The sequence below is a fragment of the Schistocerca serialis genome, chromosome 1 (assembly GCF_023864345.2).
Source record: "Schistocerca serialis cubense isolate TAMUIC-IGC-003099 chromosome 1, iqSchSeri2.2, whole genome shotgun sequence".
In the NCBI taxonomy this organism is placed as follows: Eukaryota; Metazoa; Arthropoda; class Insecta; order Orthoptera; family Acrididae; genus Schistocerca; species Schistocerca serialis.
The window spans coordinates 76130340-76152534 of record NC_064638.1 but is presented as its reverse complement, the minus strand read 5'-3'; the positions used below and the strand labels follow the sequence as shown (position 1 = coordinate 76152534).

The following is a 22195-nucleotide window of genomic DNA, read 5'->3' as shown; positions in this document are numbered from 1 at the left end:
TCTACTCTGTAGGAATCAGCATGGGTTTCGAAAAAGACGGTCATGTGAAGCCCAGCTCATGCTATTCGTCCACGAGACTCGGAGGGCCATAGACATGGGTTCACAGGTAGATGCTGTGTTTCTTGACTTCTGCAAGGCGTTCGATACAGTTTCCCACAGTCGTTTAATGAACAAAGTAAGAGCATATGGACTATCAGACCAATTGTGTGATTGGATTGAGGAGTTCCTAGATAACAGAACGCAGCATGTCATTCTCAATTGAGAGAAGTCTTCCGAAGTAAGAGTGATTTCAGGTGTGCCGCAGGGAGTGTCACAATATACATAAATGACCTGGTGGATGATATCGGAAGTTTACTGAGGCTTTTTGCAGATGATGCTGTGGTGTATCGAGAGGTTGTAACAATGGACAATTGTACTGAAATGCAGGAGGATCTGCAGCGAATTGACACATGGTGCAGGGAATGGCAATTGAATCTCACTGTAGACAAGTGTAATGTGCTGCGAATACATAGAAAGATAGATCCCTTATCATTTAGCTACAAAATAGCAGGTCAGCACCTGGAAGCAGTTAATTCCATAAATTATCTGGGAGTATGCATTAGGAGTGATTTAAAATGGAATGATCATATAAAGTTGATCGTCGGTAAAGCAAAAGCCAGACTGAGATTCATTGGAAGAATCCTAAGGAAATGCAATCCAAAAACAAAGGAAGTAGGTTACAGTTCGCCTGTTCGCCCACTGCTTGAATACTGCTCAGCAGTGTGGGATCTGTACCAGATAGGGTTGATAGAAGAGATAGAGAAGATCCAACGGAGAGCAGCGCGCTTCGTTACAGGATCATTTATTAATCGCGAAAGCGTTACGGAGATGATAGATAAACTCCAGTGGAAGACTCTGCAGGAGAGACGCTCAGTAGCTCGGTACGAGCTTTTGTTAAAGTTTCAAGAACACACCTTAACCAAAGAGTCAAGCAGTATATTGCTCCCTCCTACGTATATCTCACGAAGAGACCATGAGGATAAAATCAGAGAGATTAGAGCCCACACAGAAGCATACCAACAATTCTTCTTTCCACGTACAATACGAGACTGGAATAGAAGGGAGAACCGATAGAGGTACTCAGGGTACCCTCCGCCACACATCGTCAGGTGGCTTGCAGAGTATGGATGTAGATGTAGACGTAGACACTTTCTGCCGTAATGAGTAACTTATTTCTTCTTCAGTTAAACAAGGATAACACTAGTACCAAAAAGAACATCATCAAATTGTACTCCAGGTAATTCTGGCAGAGATGGTACAGATGGCAAGCAGCTTTCATGAGATCTACTATCCAACTGCAGAAGACTTCACCAACACAGGGAATCATGGGGGCCCATTGGGAGTGTAAATTGACACAGCTGGCTAGCCAAGTCAACATGTCGTCAAAACTGATGACTCTGATGATGGAGGCAGTTTGTTGTTGTGACACACTGTGTTGGGCAATGCTGTGTGTACATTATAAGAGTTGACTCTGTAATGGTAAAATATGATTCAGAGCACTGATGATAAATCTATGTATATATACTTTGCAAATCACTGTGGATCATTTGTTGGAGGTTAATTTCCATTGAACGACATATCATGACTGTTCCAATTCCATTTATGTATAGAACAGGGCAGATGACTACTTAAATGCTTCTGTGTGTACTTACCAAGTGAGGTGGTGCAGTGTTTAGCACACTGGACTCGCTTTTGTTGGGACAATGGTTCAAATCCCCATCCAGCCATCCAGATTTAGGTTTTCATGATTTCCCTAAATCACTCCAGCAAATGCCAGGATAGTTCCTTTGAAAAATGGCGTGGCTGATTTCCTCCCCTGTCCTTTTGTAATCCGAGCTTCTGCTCAGTCTCTAATGACCTCAATGTTGATGGGATTTTAAACTCTAATCTCCCGCCCCCCCCCCCCCCCTCTCTCTCTCTCTCTCTCTCTCTCTCTCTCTCGCTCTCTCTCTCTCTCTTGTACATTTGAAATAGTGTAATTCTATCTTCAATGTCCCTGTTAAAATGATACATTCATGGTTGTGGTATATTTTTAGATTCCTCACTTGGTACTGGTTCTTGGTCTTCAAGATCCCTGTGGAAATAACATGTAAGAGGTTGTAATATATTCCTAGATTTGCCAATTGATGCTGTTTCTTGAACTTCGTAAATATGCCATCAAGGGACAACTGGCAAGTTATCTTAAAGTGTCTGGCAGTTCAGGTTTTTCAACATTTTTGTCAAACTCTCCCATAGATCAAACCAACATATGACCATTCATTCTGAAATTCTTTTTCCATGTTTAGTCTCCCCTGTTAGTCCTGTGTGGTGTGGATATTACATACTTGAGCAATATTCTAAGAAGTATCACATGAGTATTCTACATCTACATCCATACTCCACAAGACACTGTGAAGTGAATAGCAGAGGGTACTTCCCATTGTACGAGTTATTGGGACTTCTTCCTGTTCCTTTCATGTATAGAGCATAAATGCCTCTGTGCACACAGTAATTAGCAATACATAGGTGGTTGTAGCATATTCATGGGGCCTCAGTTAAAGTTAGGTCTTGAAAATTTGTAAGCAGGCTTTCTCATGATAATTTGCACCTCTCTTCCAGCATCGACCAGTCAACTTTCTTCAGCAACTCCATGACACTTTCCCATTGTTCAAACAAACCTGTGACTATTTATCCTGCCCTTCAGTGTACATATTCATTATTCTTATTTATCCTATTTGGTACAAGTCCAACACATGTGAGCAGTACCCTAGGATGGATCACATGAGTATGTTATAAGCATTTTCTTTGTAGGCTGATTGACTTCACTACTATTCACCCATGAACCAAAGTCTGCCATCAACTTATCATTTCATGTCTCTACAATTTACACTTATGTAGTTATACGAGTTGTTGAATTCCAACTGTAATTCGTTGATATTTTATTCACAAGATACAACTTTTTTTTTCTTTTCAATTTGTGAAATGCAAAATTTTTACATTAACATTTAAAGCCAGTCACCAATCTTTAACATCACTTTTATATCTTACATTTTCAAACAGTACTCATTATAAATAATGTTCAGCATTATTATTAATATTGCCTACACGGTCATTAGTATATAACATAGATAGAGTCCCAACGCACTCCTCCAGACACACCCGAAGTTAATTCTACATTTGTTTATGACTTTACATCCAAGATAAGTTTCTGTACCAAGTAGTCACAAATTTTACTTAATACACCACACAATCATACTTTTAATAACAAGCTATTCTGAGTCAAATGCTTTTTAGAAGTCAAAAAATGTGGCACGTACCTGTCTGCCTCGATCCTTGCCTTTCAGGATGTCTTGTAAGAATAGTGCAAGTTTGGTTTCTCATGACTGATGTGTTTGGAATCAGTACTATCTGGCATGGAGGAGAACATTATGTTTGAGCTCAGAATATATTCTAACAGTATACAACAAAGGAATGTCAAGGAAATTGCATGTTAATTTTATGCTACCTTTCTTGTAGGCAGATGACGTGTGCTTTTTTTCCAACTACTGGGCAACAGTTTTTTGTTCAAGTGATCTAATGTATATTATGGCAAAAAGAGGGGCTAACTTGGCTGCAAATTCGATGCAGAGTCTGATAGAGATGTCATCAAACCATGGGGCTTTGTACAGTTTTAATGATTTCAGCTGTTTCTCAACACCACTGATACTAATATCTATATCACTCATTGTTGCAGTGGTGAAAGAATTAAATTGGGCAACAACCCTTGATTTTCATTTCTAAAGGAACATTTGAAAATGGAGTTAAGCATTCTGCTTTTATTTCCTGTCTTGTCCACAAATGTCGAAATGCAATGGCATAGTGAAAAGTAATGCTGCTGAATTTTTTATGTGAAAACTCTCCAAGCTTTTTAAATAAAACAAACTTCATTAAAATTCTACATCTTCATTCTCCATGTCTACATATTTATTTCTCAATGTAGTCACTCTGATGACAAACATATCTCCTAATGAGAGACCAGTTTGTTGATACAATCATTGCAGAATATTTTACTGTGTTGACCTTGCCACAACCTCATCTCTGCTTGCACCACTTCACCACTACCACAATGAAGTTCTCGAAGGTGTTCTTTAAGTTTTGGAAACAGATGAAAAACGGATGAGAGCAAGTCAGGACTTTCTGGAGGATGATCAAAGGGAGTTAACCCAAGGTGTTAGATTGCTGCAGGTGTTGCGGTGGTCGTGTATGCTCTGGCATTGTCATGCTGAAGAAGAGGGTGCTCCATGTGTGTACAAACTCTTCAAATTCAGAAGTCAATTACAGCACACTGTTTTTCGCACACCAACATAGTTATGTTACACACTGTCATATTACACACACAATTCAGAGCCCTCTACTAGCAGAGGGCTGCAATTATGGAAACATTAAGAATAAAGATGTAGAATGTTAATAGTATTAGTTATATTTAAAAACATTTAAGAGTTTCCACATAAGAAATTTGGAGAAATTATTTTTCAGCAAGTCCTTATACTTAGTTGTGTTTTTTTTGTCATCAGTCTTCTGACTGGTTGGATGCGGCCTGCCACGAATTCCTCTCCTGTGCTGACCTCTTCATCTCAGAGTAGCACTTGCTACCTACATCCTCAGTTGTTTGCTGGATGTATTCAAATCTCTGTCTTCCTCTACAGTTTTTGCCCTCTACAGCTCCCTCTAGTACCATGGAAGTCATTCCCTCATGTCTTAACAGATGTCCTATCATCCTGTCCCTTCTCCTTATCAGTGTTTTCCACATATTCCTTTCCTCTCTGATTCTGTGTGGAACCTCCTCATTCTGTATCTTATTGGTCCACTTAATTTTCAACATTCATCTGTAGCCCCACATCTCAAATGCTTTGATTCTTTTCTGTTCCAGTTTTCCCACAGTCCATACTTCTGTACCATACAGTGCTGTATTCCAGACGTACATTCTCAGAAATTTCTTCCTCAAATTAAGGCCGATATTTGATATTAGCAGACTTCTCTTGGCCAGGAGTGCCCTTTTTGCCATTGCTAGTCTGCATTTGAAGTCCTCCTTGTCGTCCGTCATTGGTTATTTTACTGCCTAGGTACCAGAATTCCTTAACTTCATCTACTTTGTGACCATCAATCCTGATGTTAAGTTTCTTGCTGTTCTCTTTTCTACTACTTATCATTACCTTCATCTTTCTTCAATTTACTCTCAGTCCATATTCTATATTCATTAGATTGTTCATTCCATTCAGTAGATCATGTAATTCTTCTCCAGTTTCACTCAGGATAGCAATATCATCAGTGAATCATACCATTGATATCCTTTCACCTAGAATTTTAATTCTACTCCTGAACCTTTCTTTTATTTCAGTCATTGCTTCCTCAATGTACAGGTGAACAGTAGGGGCGAAAGGCTACACTCTTGTCTCACAATCTTTCTAATATGAGCACTTCATTCTTGATTGTCCACTGTTATTATTCCCTCTTCGCTGTTGTACATATTGTACACGACCCATCTCTCCCTACAGCTTACCCCTACTTTTCTCATAATTTTGAACATCTTGCACCATTTTACAGTGTCGAACACTTTTTCCAGGTCGACAAATCTGATGAACGTGTCTTGATTTTTCTTTAGTCTTGCTTCCATTATTAACGCAACGTTAGAATTGCCTCTGTCATGCCTTTACCTTTCCTAAAGCCAAACTGATCATCATCTAGTGCATCCTCAATTTTCTTTTCCATTCTTCTGTATATTATTCTTGTAAGCAACTTGGATGCATGAGCTGTAATTCTGCAGTAATTCTTGCACTTGTCAGCTCTTGCTGTCTTTGGAATTGGGTGGATAATGCTTTTCCGAAAGTCAGATGGTATGTTGCCAGACAAATACATTCTACACACTAATGTGAAAAGTCGTTTTGTTGCCACTTCCCCCAATGATTTCAGAAATTCTGATGGAATGTTCTCTATCCCTTCTGTCTTATTTGATCTTAAGTCCTCCAAGGCTCTTCTAAATTCTGATTCTAATACTCGATCCCCTATCTCTTCTAAAGTGACTCCTGTTTCTTCTTCTATCACATCAGACAAATCTCTCCCCTCATAGAGGCTTTCAATGTATTCTCTCTACCTATCTGCTTTCTCCTCTGCATTTAACAGTGGAATTCCCAGTGCACTCTTAAAGTTATCACCCTTGCTTTTAATGTCTCCGAATGTTGTTTTGACTTTCCTGTATGCTGAGTCTGTTCTTCCAAAAATAATTTCTTTTTCAACGTCTTCACATTTTCCATTTCGTCTTAGCTTCCCTGCACTTCCTTTTTATTTCATTCCTCAGTGACTTTTATTTGTCTATTCTTGAGTTTCCCGGGATATTTTTGTACTTCCTCCTTCCAGCAGTCAATTGAAGCATTTCTTCTGTTACCCATGGTTTCTTCACAGTGACCTCCTTTGCACCTATGTTTTCCTTCCAAACTTCTGTGGTAGCCATTTTTAGAGACATCCATTCCTCTTCAACTGTACTGCCTATTGAGCTATTTTTTATTGGTGTATCTATAGCCTTAGAGAACATCAATCGTGTCTCGTCATTCCTTAGTACTTCTGTATCCCCCTTCTTTCCTTATTGATTCTTTTCGACTAATGTCTTAAACTTCAGCCCACTCTTCATCACTACTAAATTGTGATCTGAGTTTATGTCTACTCCTGGGTATGCCTTACAACCCAGTACCTGATTTCAGAATCTCTCTCTGACCATGATGTAATCTAACTGAAATCTTCCCATATTACCCAGCCTTTTCCAAGTATACCTCCTCCTCTTGTGGTTCTTGAATAGAGTATTCACTATTACTAGATGAAACTTGTTACAGAGCTCAATTAGTCTTTCTTCTCTCTTATTCCTTGCCCCAAGCCCATATTCTCCTGTAAGCTTTTCTTCTACTCCTTCCTCTACATTCCAGTCTCCCATGACTATTAGATTTTCATATCCCTTTACATACTGTATTACCCTTTCAATATCCTCATACACTTTCTCTATCTCTTCATCTTCAACTTGCGATGTTGGCATGTATACCTGAAATATCGTTGTCAGTGTTGGTTTGCTGTCAATTCTGATAAGAAGAAACCTATCACTGAACTGTTCACAGTAACACACTCTCTGCCCTACCTTCCTATTCATAATGAATTGTACTCCCATTATACCGTTTTCTGCTGCTGTTGATATTACCCTATACTTATCTGACCAAAAATCCTTGTCTTCTTTTCACTTCACTTCTCTGATCCCTACTATATCTAGATTGAGCCTTTGCATTTCTCTTTTCAGATTTTCTAGTTTCCCTACCACATTCAAGCTTCTGACAGTCCACGCCCTGACTCATAGAACGTTATCCTTCTGTTGATTATTCAATCTTTTTCTCGTGGTCACCTGTCCCTTGGCAGTCCTCTCCTGCAGATGGGGGATTATTCTGGAATCTTTTGCCCATGGAGAGAGATCATCATGACACTTCTTCAGCTACAGGCCACATGTCCTGTGGATACATGTTACGTGGCTTTAATGCAGTGACTTCTGCAGCCTCATGCTTTTGATCATTGCTGATTCTTCCACCTTTAGGGGCAGTTACCAACACCTAGGACAAGAGAGTGCCCTGAACCTCTGTCCACTCCTCCGCCCTCTTTGACAAGGCTGTTGGCAGAATGAGGAGTGACTTCTTATGCCGGAAGTATTCAGCTGCCAATGCTGATTATCAATCAAAATTTAAGCAGCAGCGGGATTTGAACTCAGGACCGAAGACATTTTTTATTATGAATCAAAGACGCTACCCCTAGACCATGGGTACTTTAGATCTGCTAATAAGCTTTACGTAGGAGCAGAATTTCTTTGGGTTTTGTGAGAGATCCTTCCACACTATTCTGCCATGGTAATCACTGCTTTGTCATTTTGACATCAAAAGCCCTTCATTCAGCTTCACTCTACAGCACCATGCTTTGTTTTACAGCTGCTGTGTAGGTGTCTTGTAAACAACCTGTTTTGTAGACTGATTGTATTTTCCCTATATCCTGCCAGTGTACCAGAGTCTGCCACCAGCTGTACTTACTTTTTATACATACAAATAACTGTTTATTTCCTATAACATTTACATAATCTTAAAGATCAGGAATTTATCTATTTTTGGTCAACTGTTTGAGCAGAACAAACACAGAGACACCCTTTAAATCACATAGTGAGTTTTTGTCTGAATTTCCATAGCCAAATAAAGAGTGGGAGATGACAAATGGGGTACCAAATTGACCAGCATGAGGGTGTAGTTTTGCAAATAAATAAGTAAACAAATTGGAACTTTGTAGCAAATGCAACTCACAACACTCCCTCACATCTTTACTTCTGCCAGTACCTCATCTCATACCTTGCAAACTTCACAGTAGTACTCCTGCACACCTTGTGGAACTACCACTCCTGGAAGAAAGGATATAAGCTTGGAAGGGAGGAGATGATGTACTGGTGGGAGTAAAATTGTGAGGTTGGGTCAGGAGTTATGCTTGGATAGCTCAATCAGTAGAGTAATTATCTGCAAAAGGCAAAGGTCTCAGGTTTGACTCATGGTCCAGCACACAGTTTTGATCTGCCAGGAAGTTTTAAAGTGACACACAATCTGCTGTAGAGTGAAAATTCATTCTGGAAACAATCCCCCAGGCTATGGATCAGACACATCTCAACAATATCACTTCTTCCAAGTATGGCAGTTTCGTATGTATTCAGGGGAACTTCTGTGATATTTGGAAGGGAGGAGATGGGGTATTGGCAGAAATAAAGCTGTGAGGGTGGTTCATGAGCCATTCTTTGATAGCTGAGACAGTAGAGCATTTGCCCACAAAAGGCAAAGGTCCCAAGTTTGAGTCCCAGCCCAGCACACTGTTTTAATCTATCAGGAGGTTACAATTCAGAGGTGTCTAGAAGCAGACTGTCTTTTGTCTGTAATAGTGATTTGGGGAAGACCTAGAGACCAAAACTTCGGCAGTACATGAACTGTTGAAACCAACAAGATAAAGGCACTCAGCTGTAACAGGAGTAGTTTGTGAAAATATCAGTCATCACAAAGCATATATTTTGCAAAAATGTATATGGAACTGTGTGAAACATCTTTCAGCACTGTAATTACTGTTATTATTTCACCATGAGTGCAGGACAGCACATAACCTTCTTGTCTCACAGCTGATTACCAAAAATTCATGGCATGTGCTTGCCACAAATGGAATCCAAAATATGGACAGAATGAAATACACCTGCTAATGATGATGGCAGGCTTGAATAATGCATTGTGAACTTAGACAAAGATTGTTTTAAGCAGAAAAATTGATGATATTTGTGTATTATTTAATTAGTCACAGCCTTTAGAAAACAGTCTATTATGGTCAAAGTACTTTATGCTCCTGCTGGCCGTAACAAATATTTTGGCTATGGATCTTGAGGCTTGAAAACCTAATCAAAGAAACAGTTGCTTTTTTCCATGTTTTGTGCCAAATTGGTGAAGAACTTACACAGAAGTGTACAACGTGAGACCATGAAAATGTTCCTAATGCGCACAACATCAGATTTTCAAAATAAACTTTCTAGAAATAACTTGTCAAGTTTGTCCATTGAGAATGTATAAAATATATTTAGAAAATGTAAAACAATATAAGCAGAAAGTATATAGGTAGGAAACATGATGGAGACATTTTGACTGTATGTACTTCTCTGCTTGCTAGAATATTTCAAACTATTCCACACTAAACCTCTCTAATAGCACAAGATCAGAAACACATTTTTAGTTTCTTTCTTTAGAGTAATTAATACATATTGAGTCACATAAGCAAAATGATTTTGAACATAGGTCTTGAAGGTTCCTTGTCACCATATTCTGTACTCATTAAGATTTTCAAATTTAGGTTCACTAGCAGCTTTTTATAAATAACATAAATGATATCTTTTCTAAACCCAGACAGTTGCTAACTGGGTGGACCCCAAATCATCCATGGTACCAAACATACTGTATGAGGATGAAAAAGTACACGTATTTCTGATGGACCTGTTAGTGAATAGAAACATGTTGTCTACTTTACTAAAATTAAAGTTATGCTCAGTTTCTTGCTTCAGTGTTTCTTACATGTACAAGGAGTAGTGATGAAGTTGTAATTATCACCTGGAAAAGATAAATGGATTTAATAGTTTTTTTGTTTGTCTGCAGGTACATGTCTGCATCCCCTGTGCACATTGAAAACACTGTACCACAGTCTCAGAACATGCCATTAAAGGAGCCAAAACAAAATGGGCAGCCCATTGGTAAAATGGAAATAGCCTACCCCATTGGTTTTTGGATCCTCTTAACAGCATACTGTGTTACTGTCACGTGGGACGTAAATGTGTACCATGGCTGCACACATATACCTGAAAAAAAAAAAAAAAAAAAAAAATTTATACAACTTAATTTTTTTTTCAGTGTAATAATAAAACTTTTTGGCTAATCCTTGTACTCTTTTTGCTGCCATATTCTCTATTTCATACCTTCGGTGTACTAAAACAGCTTTTTTCAATTTTTTGTCTTTATTAATGCCGGTTATCAATTCATTATGGAGCACTCTTGTAATGCTGTATGTAGACAATAGAGCACTATTCACATGCGATATTTAGTCTGTTTTCAAAGTTTATTTTTTGTTTTACACTGAGGTGAAAAAAGTCAAGGGACAGTATACATACAGATGGTGGTAGTGTTGCCTACACAAGGTATAAAGGGGCGGTGCATTGGTGAAGCGGTCATTTGTATTCAGATGATTCATGTGAAAAGATGTCTGACATGATTATGAGCATTATAGGCACACGACAGGGATTAGCAGACTTTGAATGCAGAATGGTAGTTGGAGCTAGATGCATGGGACATTCCATTTCGGAAATCATTAGGAAATCCAATATTCTGAGATCCCCCATGTCAAGAGTGTGCTGAGGATATCAAATTTCCGGTATTACCTTTCACCATGGATAATGCAGTGGCCAGTGGCCTTTACTTAATGACCGAGAGCAGCTGTGTTCTTACAGAGTAGTCAGTGCTAACAGCCTAGCAACACTGCATGAAATAACTGCAGAAATCAATGTGGGATGTACATTAAACGTATCTGTTAGAACTGTGCAGTAAAATTTGGCATTAATGGGCTATGGCAGAAGATAACCAACATTAGTGCTTTTGCTAACAGCATGACATCTCCTCGGCTTGGGGCCATATCGGTTGGACCCGGAGATAACTAGAAAACTGTGGCTTGGTCAGATGAGTCCAGATTTCAGTTGGTAAGAGCTGATGATAAGGTTAGAGGGTGGCCCAGACCCCACGAAGCCATGGACTAAGTTGTCAATAAGGCTCTGTGCAAGCTGGTGGTCTGTTTTTATGTGGAATGGACTTGGTCCTCTGGCCCAACTGAACCAATCATTGACTGAAAATGGTTATGTTTGGCTACCTGGAGATGATTTGCAGCCATTCACGGACTTCATGTTCCCAAACATGTCACTGGGACACAATTTTGTGCAGTTGGTTTGAAGAACTTTCTGGAGAATTTGAACAAATGATTTGACCATCCAGATAGCTCAACATGAATCCCATTGATGATTAAGGGACATAATCGAGAGGTCAGTTCGTGCACAAAATCCTTCACAGACCACACTTTCGCAATTATGGACAGCTGTAGAGGCAGCATGGCTTAGTATTTCTGCAAGCGACTTCCAACAAGTTGTTGAGTCCATGTCACGTCAAGTTGTTGCACTTTGCTAGGCAAAAGGAGGTCTGACATGGTATTAGGAGGTAATGATGACTTTTGTCACCTCAGCGTAAGTATTTGGTGTTTTGAGTACTCTGGTGTCACAGTGTTCTGTCTAATCATCTCGTATTTCAGGCCATGCTAGACCAGGCTGTCACATATCAAAAGTCTGTGGCATTCCCCAAGGTGATTCAAGCTTTTACTGCCAAAATTATACAGATGGTAGAGCATGCTAAACTGAATACTTTGAGATAGGGAACTAAAGAGCAGGAATGACATAAACAACTTGCACCTGATATAATTACTTCAGTTCATAGCAACTGTTGAGTGTGATTACCACCAACCTCAGTGCATGTCTTACAGTGGTACCTAAAATCTTCATATACCCTCCCCTTCAGTCTGTATTGGGGCATCTTATGCCAACAACATCTTATGCCAACAACTTCATGTAACCCCATAGAAACAAAATCCACCATGTACACATCACACTAAGTTGATTGTAAACTGCTTTGTTTCTGCATTGACCTTGAAGAACTATATACAAACACATGCCCGTTTAAGATATTATAAGCACTCATTTGTGACCACTACTCTCTCATCTCAAACTCCTCAGTTTTGAATCCTGTGCAAAATATTTTGACTGTAAAGCTGAAGTGTAAATTGACACTGAACTGGATGCCTAATTCCATGCTTACATTTCAAACATTAAGTGAATGTAATGTTTTTTCTGGCTTACTGAGTGAGATAGTGCAGTGGGTAATGTTTGAGAATAGTGGATTTCAAATTCAAGCTTATACACTTAATTTAATAATTTTGACATCTGTGGGTTGTGAAAATATAATCGATCTATCTTCATTGTGCTCATGGAAGTTATGAATTTGCAGTAATAATATCTGTCCATAACTTGCTTGTGCTACTGATAGGGAGAAAAGTCTTTTCAAATTGTCAGCCACAATTTCCCCATTTCAGATCCGGATTCATCACCCTTAGTAATGAGCCTCCCATTTACAAAACTAAAGTCAGAGGGAATGGGGATTGGCTGAAGATAATCCTTATTTAAAATATTTAATCCAGTGAATTTTCTTCATTGTGTTTAATGTATGTTTCTTACAATATCAGTTTGACAAAAATGGCTTTCTCACAATGATTAATGCCCCAAAATCAATAGGGATTACAAAGTAGTTGAATGTATATATAGTACAATTCTAAATATTCTGAGTTTGAACTCTGTATTTGTTCTAGCATAATTCTACTTGAGACAACTACAATGAATCTGAAGGCTAACATTTTCCAGACCTGTTTTGTCCCATCTTTCATAAACTGGTATGACATGCTATTGAAAGCAATTCTTTGGTTGTGAAGGCAAATAATATGAGCCACTCTGTTTCGAGAAAGTAATATACATTTTTCTTTCCAAAAATCTGCCTTTTTACCTTGCAAGCTTTCAGATATTTTTTTTTTTTTTTTTTTTTTTTTTTTTTTTTTTTTTTTTTTTTTTTAAAAAGACTGATAATATTAAAAAATGAACTGCAAAGCTCACATTCAGTTGCTTCAATCACTGACTTGCATGCAAACACAATAAAGGGCCCCACTAAGGAATGCTTCCATTTAAACTTCATGGCTCACAATGACTGAATAAACTGCAGTTTATGACTTTGGGCTTCCTTCCATTCTTTTAATGTTTACCGATTGTTTATATCTGTTAAACTAAATTGAATCGGTTGTTATGAATAGGTCATAAGTCCATAAAACATTATTTTCAGATAAAAGAAAACTGTTGTATGCTTCAATGGTAGAAAATAAGAAGTACTTGGATATTTATACCCTGTTGTACCTGGAAACCATTAAATCTACATCTTCAAATCATCAATTTTTGTTTTCATATTCTTCAAGTTAATTTTTTTTTTATCTTGGACTCATGACCTTTTTGAACCAAATTAAAATAAATAATAGAGCGACTACAGAATTTTGAGAAAATTTACTAATAAACACAAATTACAAATAGTATTTTAACATAATCATTGTTACAGATAAGCACTGTTGCAACATTTTCTATAGGTTTCAAACATTTTCATCTTCTTCAGCTATTGTAGGCCAAGTGAATAAATCAATATAAAAGTTTTTGTTCTCCTCTGGGTTGTAACTGTTCCAGTTTTTTTGTTCGTTTATCTTAACTTTGTTTATAGGACATTTCTCTCCATGTGCTAAGATTGTTGGGAGTCTGATATTTGCTAGGGGTTTTAAAAGTCTGAAAGAGTTTTGAGTCAGTCCATCAGTGAATGATCAGGCTACTAATACCCCTGAGTTGTGGCTGCCGTGCTCAAACATATTGTACTGTGAAACACTGAAGTTGACTTTCATTGAACTGTCGTTTCCCATTGTTTCTAAACTCTGGGAACTGCGTTTAAAAAGATCTGGCCACCAGCCCTTAAAGTTCTTAACAATGTTGCTATCCTCAAGGTAGTTGGCAATGAATGAGTTCTTTTTATTGGAAGAATGAAGAATAAGTTCAATATATTCTTTCACAGTGTAAACTCTTATCAGTTTGTCATAACTCTCTTCTTATACCCCCAAACACTCTATCACAAGGTAGGAAAGAGTGCCCCCGGATAGGAAAGTATTGAAAAATTTTTTCAAACATACTAGGCCCTGCTAATGCCATTAGGAATCAGACTACTGTATTGTTACAGTTTTGTCCTGAGCACCCACCAGAGAAAATATACATTTCCTTAATATTTTTATCAAAGTAATGTTCTTCGAAGAAAGCAAGTAAGAAACTACAAATCTCATTAACTTCCTTTTTGGCTATTGCTTCATTGAATAGAAAAAAATGAGGTTTGCCAGTCTTAAGGTCATAAATACAGAAAGTAAAGACCCAAAGCTGACGTAGGTAAAACACTTCCTGCACTGGAGCGCAGGGAAGTGGTACATTCTGCATAAAATCCATACATATGCCTTCGACATCGTCGTTTTGCTTGCTCTTTTCCTGTACAGCTTTTATCTTTTTATAAAACTTTTTGGTCCTTCAAATATGAACCATTTGCTCAGCAACAATCACTCATTTAGCTGGATCACAAAGGTAAGTGTTCTTTAGTTTAGTTTTAAGTTCCTCCCAGTAACCACAAACATCTTTTTGAGGTCTACCAAACATGTAATTATAATTTTCATGGAAAAACTTTAATTAAAATCCATATTTTTCATTCAAATCTGGCAACGTCTCTAGAAACAGGGAATTCATGATCTTTACATTCAAACTGGCCTTTAAATACTTAATATCTCTGTTTGCCTAGTGATTAACTTTTACTTCGAACGATCCCACATGTTACATTATTTTATCAATGACATCACCTTTTATAGCTCTGACTCTGCTTCCCATGTTCTTACCCCTCTTATCTACCGATTTTCCTATAACCAGCAGGTCTCCTAGTCTTTGAGTCCTCCTGTCACTCTTCAGGCCATGAATACTAATAAATGCAGTTTTACATACCAATATTCTCTTTTCTTGAACATGAACATGATATTTGAAGTTCTTCTCCCTACATTTTGGATTATACTTCCTTGGGCATCTGTGAGTAGTTTCCGTAACTTCCATAAGACCTTGTAGATATCCATCTTGTGCATTCTTGCTCCCGAATTCCTTGACCATTTCCAGGATCTGGGCTCTGTCGATCGCATCAAAACAGCAAAGCTTACAACTGCAGTAGAAGAAAGCAATGTTTGGAATAAACAAGGGAAACATATACAAAACATGTATTCAACATTTAGTTTTTAAATTCATATTTACTTGCAATTTTTCCCCGTTGCAGTTGCAGGAGTATTTTGTCCTTTGTAGTTAATGTACACTTCTCCTCGTAATCTGGCCTTCTGTATTATGATGTGTTTGTATTGATCATAATGCCGTATGTCTTTCCTCTTGTTATGGCTGTTACCTTCTTCATTTGAGTCCATGCTCTCTTTTCTGATTAAATTGCCACTACTAATGAAAGATTAGACAACAACCACACAAGATTTGTCTTACAATGTGGTGCCAACAGTAGATCATGAAAATAGTAGTGGTAAAATCTGATTGTTGTCAATGTAGGGACATAAACCGTAGGCTACTTCTGGTGATTTAAAAAATATTACATAAAACTAATGAGAAGATGTCTTGGACTCATGACATTTTCGTACCACATAAATATTTTGGCAACAATTTTCTTAGCTTTAAAGACAGAAACTCACGATGTTCTCAACACAGATACATGTGTCTACAGATAGAGAATGCAAAAATACTGAAATCTGAATTTGTGCAAAATTGGACTCATGACCTTTTCATAATAATCATCAATTATATTGTAACAATCACATTGTACTGGAAACAAGTTTTTCTTATAATCTTCAGAGTGACATTCTTGAGTCTGCAGCATTTCATCACCTTCTCGCAGCTTTACACCCATTCATTACCTACACTCATTACCCCAACAGACAGATTGTGAATAACACTTTATTTTTTATCACATATTTGCAGGCTCCCATTTCTCATGTTACCTGTAGTTGATGAAAGTAAAATGGAAAAGCTAAAATTTTTATTTTTTTATTTTGTTACAGTCATGTAATAAGCACATTTCACTTTCTGTTCTTTCTGTTTTGTTGTCTTTCATTTTTTTCACCTTGTCTCTTACATCTTTCTTTAGACCACTTCACTTCTATTCTTATTGTATGTAGTTTAGAACCATTTAGGTTTAATATTTTCATCCTGAAACTGTTTGTTGCAACTTATTATTTGTCATCTTGTATATTATGTATTTCAATGTCCTTTTTAACTTTATGGATCTAGCTCAACTCTGTTACTTTTGCTAGAGATAAATTTTGAGTTTTATCACTCTTTTGCAATATATCTGCATTTCATCTCTCTAAGTTATTGTGAATACTTGCTGAATAATGTGATGCAGAAGCATATCACTTTTTTGAGCCATACCAAATATGCTGGCAAATATGATTTCAGCCATTGTTTCTGAATGAGCTGTTGGTGCTGGAAGAGCAGAATAGCAGTGAAGGTAATGAGAACCCACGTTTATTTAGCGTGGGAGACACCACAACTGGAAAAACACTTTCATTTTTGGCATCAACATCAGCCGAACGTAACCTCTGGGCAAAGCGTCTGCAAGAGGCACGTGTCCATGTGATTGACACTGAGAAGAGTCAGTTCCAGCGCCAGCAGTCAAGTGAGTATATTATCTTTAGTAATTCGAGCATATATGGTATTTCAGAATGAGATTTTCACTCTGCAGCGGAGTGTGCGCTGATATGAAACTTCCTGGTAGATTAAAACTGTGTGCCGGACCGAGACTCGAACTCGGGACCTTTGCCCCGCGAAAGGCAAAGGTCCCGAGTTCGAGTCTCAGTCCGGCACACAGTTTTAATCTGCCAGGAAGTTTCATAGACGGTATTTATTTGGTATGTTTGACACATCTCACATTTGGAACCATATATATTTTCGAATCCCTGAAGGTGTTGGGGGAGAAGGGTGACATTAGTATGCAAGACCATTTTGTGGATTTATTTATAAATATGTCCTACAAAGGAAAAATGTTTGAGGATGAGAAGTTAGTAGTTCGTGCTTACTGAGGAGATGATAATGGGTTTGGTATTTGAAGGCTGTTGGGAGATGTTAGCTTACTGGGATGTTGTGCCCACAGGGACGATTAGAGCCACATTGTAATGGAATGGTAGTTGTTGATGTATGTGGAGGAAGTGATTGGCGTAATTAATGTGAGGTAATAGAGTACAAGCAATAGCCTGGAAGTACTGGTCACAAAGTCAGAGACCTTCAGTGGGAACATAACAAACACCCATAATGAGACATTTTGGGTGGTACATTTCTGAATTTTAGAAACATATAAACAGTGCTTATGCAGAAAGAGTGAAGGGGTGAAGGTGGGTCGGGGCATAATCTAATTTCAAGACTTGACTTAAATTGATAACCCTAGAGGGTAGTGTGCTGCCACGATGGTACTGGGTAATGAAAATGGTGCTACTGTGTATTTTGGGAAGTAACACTTTTAAGAAGAATGTGGAGGAGAAGGAGATGATAGTCTCAGAGATTTGTTTATAGACAAGGTCAATGAGGCATTTATAGAAGAGGGAAGCATGTCCTCATCACTTATACCAATAACCTCACTGTTGCCCTCATAACCTCCATAACATCTGCTCAAAACACTCTTACATTCTGAGACTACCATTCCTACCACAATATTCATTCCCATGTATCTGCTCACACTGACCCAATGTACCTCCATCAATGGCATAACATAAACCATAGGGATGATCACCACGTCTCTAACAGAACACGTGGGTAGAGACAGACTAACAGTCTACCTTCAGAATGTATCCAGTTGTTGAGCATGCAGCATGACTAAAGATAACTAAATGCTTTCTGTATCAAACAGTGGAATATTTAGGATGTAATAATGACAATATTATGAAAAGAATAGTTGCTACTCACCATATAATGGAGGGCTGAGTCACAGATAGACACAACAAAACATTACATGCGCTATTAGAATCCTCCCACCTAGCATCAATTTCTCTGAAGTAAGGAAAGGAGAAAGTGCCCTCTAACATACACCTCCTCAGTTTCATCCTGCTGGATGTCACCTACACTAGCCAAAGAATTCCCTTTACTTCTTGCATTAGTTAAATGTAATTTTAACAACAATGTGGAAAGGATAGAATATTAGTCTCTTCATTGAAGAGGTGTTGAGTCACAGACAGGCACAATAAAAAAGAATGCTAAAATATTATTTTGGGAGGAGTCCTTCTTCCAAAATGAGAAACGTATGCACAACTCACACACACATGGCCACTGTCTCAGAGCACTGAGGCCTGACTGTGACTGCATACAACGTGCAGCGGTCTACTGTGGTGGGTGTTGGGGGTAAGGAAGAGACACGAGGTGGAGGGGATGGGGCTGTAGAAGGTTATAGGGTTGGGTAAAAACACTAGTGCTGCCAGTGGGAACACGCAGGAATTTGGTGGGGACAGTGTCGGGAGGCTGTGCTGGATGGACTAGCATGAGGGAGGGGGAGGAGATAAGGGGAAAGAACTGTTAGGCTTGTTGGCAGGATAGAAGGCGCATGAAGTACCAGAATGGGAGCAGGGAGAAGGATAGATAGATGAAGGATAGGTTCTAGTGAAAGTTCAGGCCAGGGTGCTTATGATAACAAAGGATATGTTGTATGAAGAATTCTTACCTAAACATTTCAGAAAAGCTGGTGTTGGAAGGAAGAATCTAGATGGCACAGGTTGTGATGCAGTCATTAAAGTGAAGTGCATCAGTGGCCATTCATGGGAACAGACAGCTTGTTAGTTGTCATGCCCATGTAGAAAGTGGCACAGTGGTTGCAGCTGTGTTGGTAGATTACATGGCTGCTTTCACATATTGCCCTTCCTGTGATGGGTTAAGAGATGCCCACCACAGGTCTGAAGTAGGTGCTAGTGGGAAGATGTATGAGATGTCTTGCATTTAGGTCTTGCAGATCTAGGTGCAAGACCTGTCCCATTCATCTTCTCACTGCCAACTACTCCAGTCCGGACAGCTGACCACCTTGCTAAACATGCTGTCCAGCACGATGTGCTTCACTTTAGTAACTGCTTCACAGCCTGTGCCATCTGCATTCTTCCTACAAACACCAGCATTTCTGAATTGCGCGAGTGAGAATTTTCCATACATCATCTCCTTCGTTCTTGTAACCCTTGCGACCTCAACCTTTCCTAGTCCCTGTCCTTCACCTACCTACCCCCTAACAGTCCTTTCCCTTTCTCTACTAAGGCACTCTTTATCTGATTGCATATCCTTCATGTAAGATTTATCAGCTTCAGTAAATCAACTTTGCCTCCATTTTCTTCATACCATATGGATCCATCTTAGCCTGAGTTCTGAGTGACCTCTCCTCTCCCCAGCACATTTCTCTTTTTCGTGATGAAGGAACCCATGTTTGTGAAAGCTAAGAATGCTGTTATCTGTTTTTATGCATTTCAGTTGACTGTGCTTGGGAGTTGTGACTCCCGAAATTCAGTACTGTGTATCCTGTTGTGTGTCTATATGAATTTATCAATTGTCTGAACGAAATTTTTATAAATGTAGAAGAAATGGCATACTATCACACACTCCTCTTGTTATTTACCTTTTTCTGTATGGAAAGTATTGTGATATAAGTAGGAATGAGGATACAGAATCAAGAAACATGTTGTAGAAGTCAGCATAATATCCAAAACAATTTTGTCATTTCAGCCATTTACATAACATTAAGTGTGTATTAACTACATTATTTGGCAAATTAAAACTATATGATTGTCCAGTGCCGTAACCCAGCAGTCCATTACTAATCATACTACCTGAGCACATCTCAAAGACTAACTCAAACTTTCAATTTACTCAAGATTGTCCCAATTCTTTCTGTGAGGAGTTATATGCTAGTGCTATTGATAACATATTTTCTGCAAAATTTGTGGTTGCACCCAAGTACAACAGACTGTCATAAATTGTCACATTTAATTAGCACTGTCTGTACTTGGCTAAAAAGCAGAAGAGTTTCATATTGAAATGATTGCCTTCCTCATTTGTAGAGAGTTTTCCCATTTTAGGAAAGACTTTTTGCATCATGGCAACACCAGTTAGAGCACACAACCTACATTCCTGTTGCCCCCTCCCTACACACTGTATTTTTCAAATATTTGAGGATGACTTCTCACATATCTGGATGTATTCCATTAGGCTGGTTAGAAATTATTTGTAACTACCGTGGAGTTATTGTTTCTGTATTTTTAATTAATATATTTACAATTGGTTTGCAAGATTTTGACAGCTGTGGGTGAATGAATGTTGCACATGCATGCTTAAATCCCATATTTTTTTGTTGTGTTTGTTTTAAATGTATTTAACCAAGCTGCATTATTGCTGCTGCTGGTGCTACACATCTGAAGTCTAGTATTGCCATTCTTATTATTTATCTTAATTGTGCCTCACATTCTCTTCTCACCTTTAGTCTTTACTTATAATGAAATTTCAGTTTGGGAAATGTACAGCATTTTTCATAAAGTTACCAAACTGTGTGTTATTCACACATTTATAAGTGCATTAGGGTTTTCCATTGTGGTGGATCAATTATTGTTACTAAATAATCTACCATATAGACCTTCCATAACTACATTATATGGAACTTTTATTTTTTGCTGGTCATATTATGGCCATAATTTTATTAAAAACATATAAAAATTGTAGAACATTCATGATTTTATATGTTACTTTTCAACTTTCTTCTGTAACTGCCCACTCTCCACTCTCTCTCTCTCTCTCTCTCTCCTCACACACACACACACACACACACACACACACACACACACACACACACACACACAGACTCAGTCACTGCAGTCAAAGGAGAATGAAGATAAGATATATTTTGTGTGGAACCTGTAATTTGTATTCACTAACTTGATTACTCTCACTAAATGTATGTACTTTGAAATAAAGACACTAGACAGGATCTCTCTCTTCAATAAGTGATAAGAGAAACAATAAAGTGAATCTGTCAGAAGCTGCTAAATATTTGGGTATGGGAGGCATATGGGGGGAGAAACAAAGACAATAAAGATATCGCAATAAAATGTTCTTTTGGATGACCAGTTTCAAGTCTCAGTTTTATTTACTTTGTTTAGCTTTGTCTTACTTTGCTGAATCACAACAACAGATGCCACAATGGCCCTTGAAGAAGACAACATTTATTAGAACTTAACTAATGATCCGTACATAATCTCTGTATTCTGCTGTTTACTAGTTTTAACAGCCTGATCATATCAGGAATACCATAAGTAATAAAAACTAATCTCATTGTAACTTGTAAATAAGAAGCACCACATTATCGCATTAAAACTCACTCAGTATGTTGTTCCTTTTCTGTAACATGTGTTGCTTTCAAGCAGTTCTATGGAGCTTCTTACAGCATTTACCACATCTGTCATGTTCTTGTACCTCCTCTGTTTAAGGCAATATGAGGAGACTCTGTTTCTATAAGTGTGAGATTCACTGTCTACAGCTTAGTACCAGCGTGCTTGTGATGGTTACCACTTCAGTAAATTTGTTCTTTTTATCTCTCAGCAGCCCATGTGAAGCATTTATTCTTTTTATTTTAATGTGTACTAGCAGTTACTTCAGAGTACTGATTTTATTTCTCCAGAACAAGCTCAGTTTGGTGCTTGCGGTAGAGTGCTGGTTGTAGTCGTGGAAGGGAGTGAACTAAAACCTAGTTCATCCAGTGGTAAGAATATAAATACAGAAGAATATTACTATTTTGGCATGCATAATGCTGTATCTTTCAGTTTTCACTAGGTGAAGTGCTTCGCTGTCTCATCAGATGAGAGCCAT

At 38.2% G+C, this 22195-nt stretch overlaps 1 protein-coding gene across 6 annotated transcripts in view; it reads left to right on the top strand.

Moving 5' to 3' along the window:
- LOC126461919 (intersectin-1) overlaps nt 1-22195 on the top strand; it is a 310794-nt gene that overhangs the window by 275866 nt on the left and 12733 nt on the right. For 5 of the 6 annotated variants that reach the window (XM_050096034.1, XM_050096037.1, XM_050096033.1 and 2 more), the window contains 2 exons: nt 16775-16994; nt 22008-22088. In XM_050096034.1, coding sequence (XP_049951991.1) covers nt 16775-16994; nt 22008-22088 — 301 coding nt within the window. The remainder of the gene's footprint in view (nt 1-16774; nt 16995-22007; nt 22089-22195) is intronic. The other variant, XM_050096036.1, reaches the window with a different exon arrangement.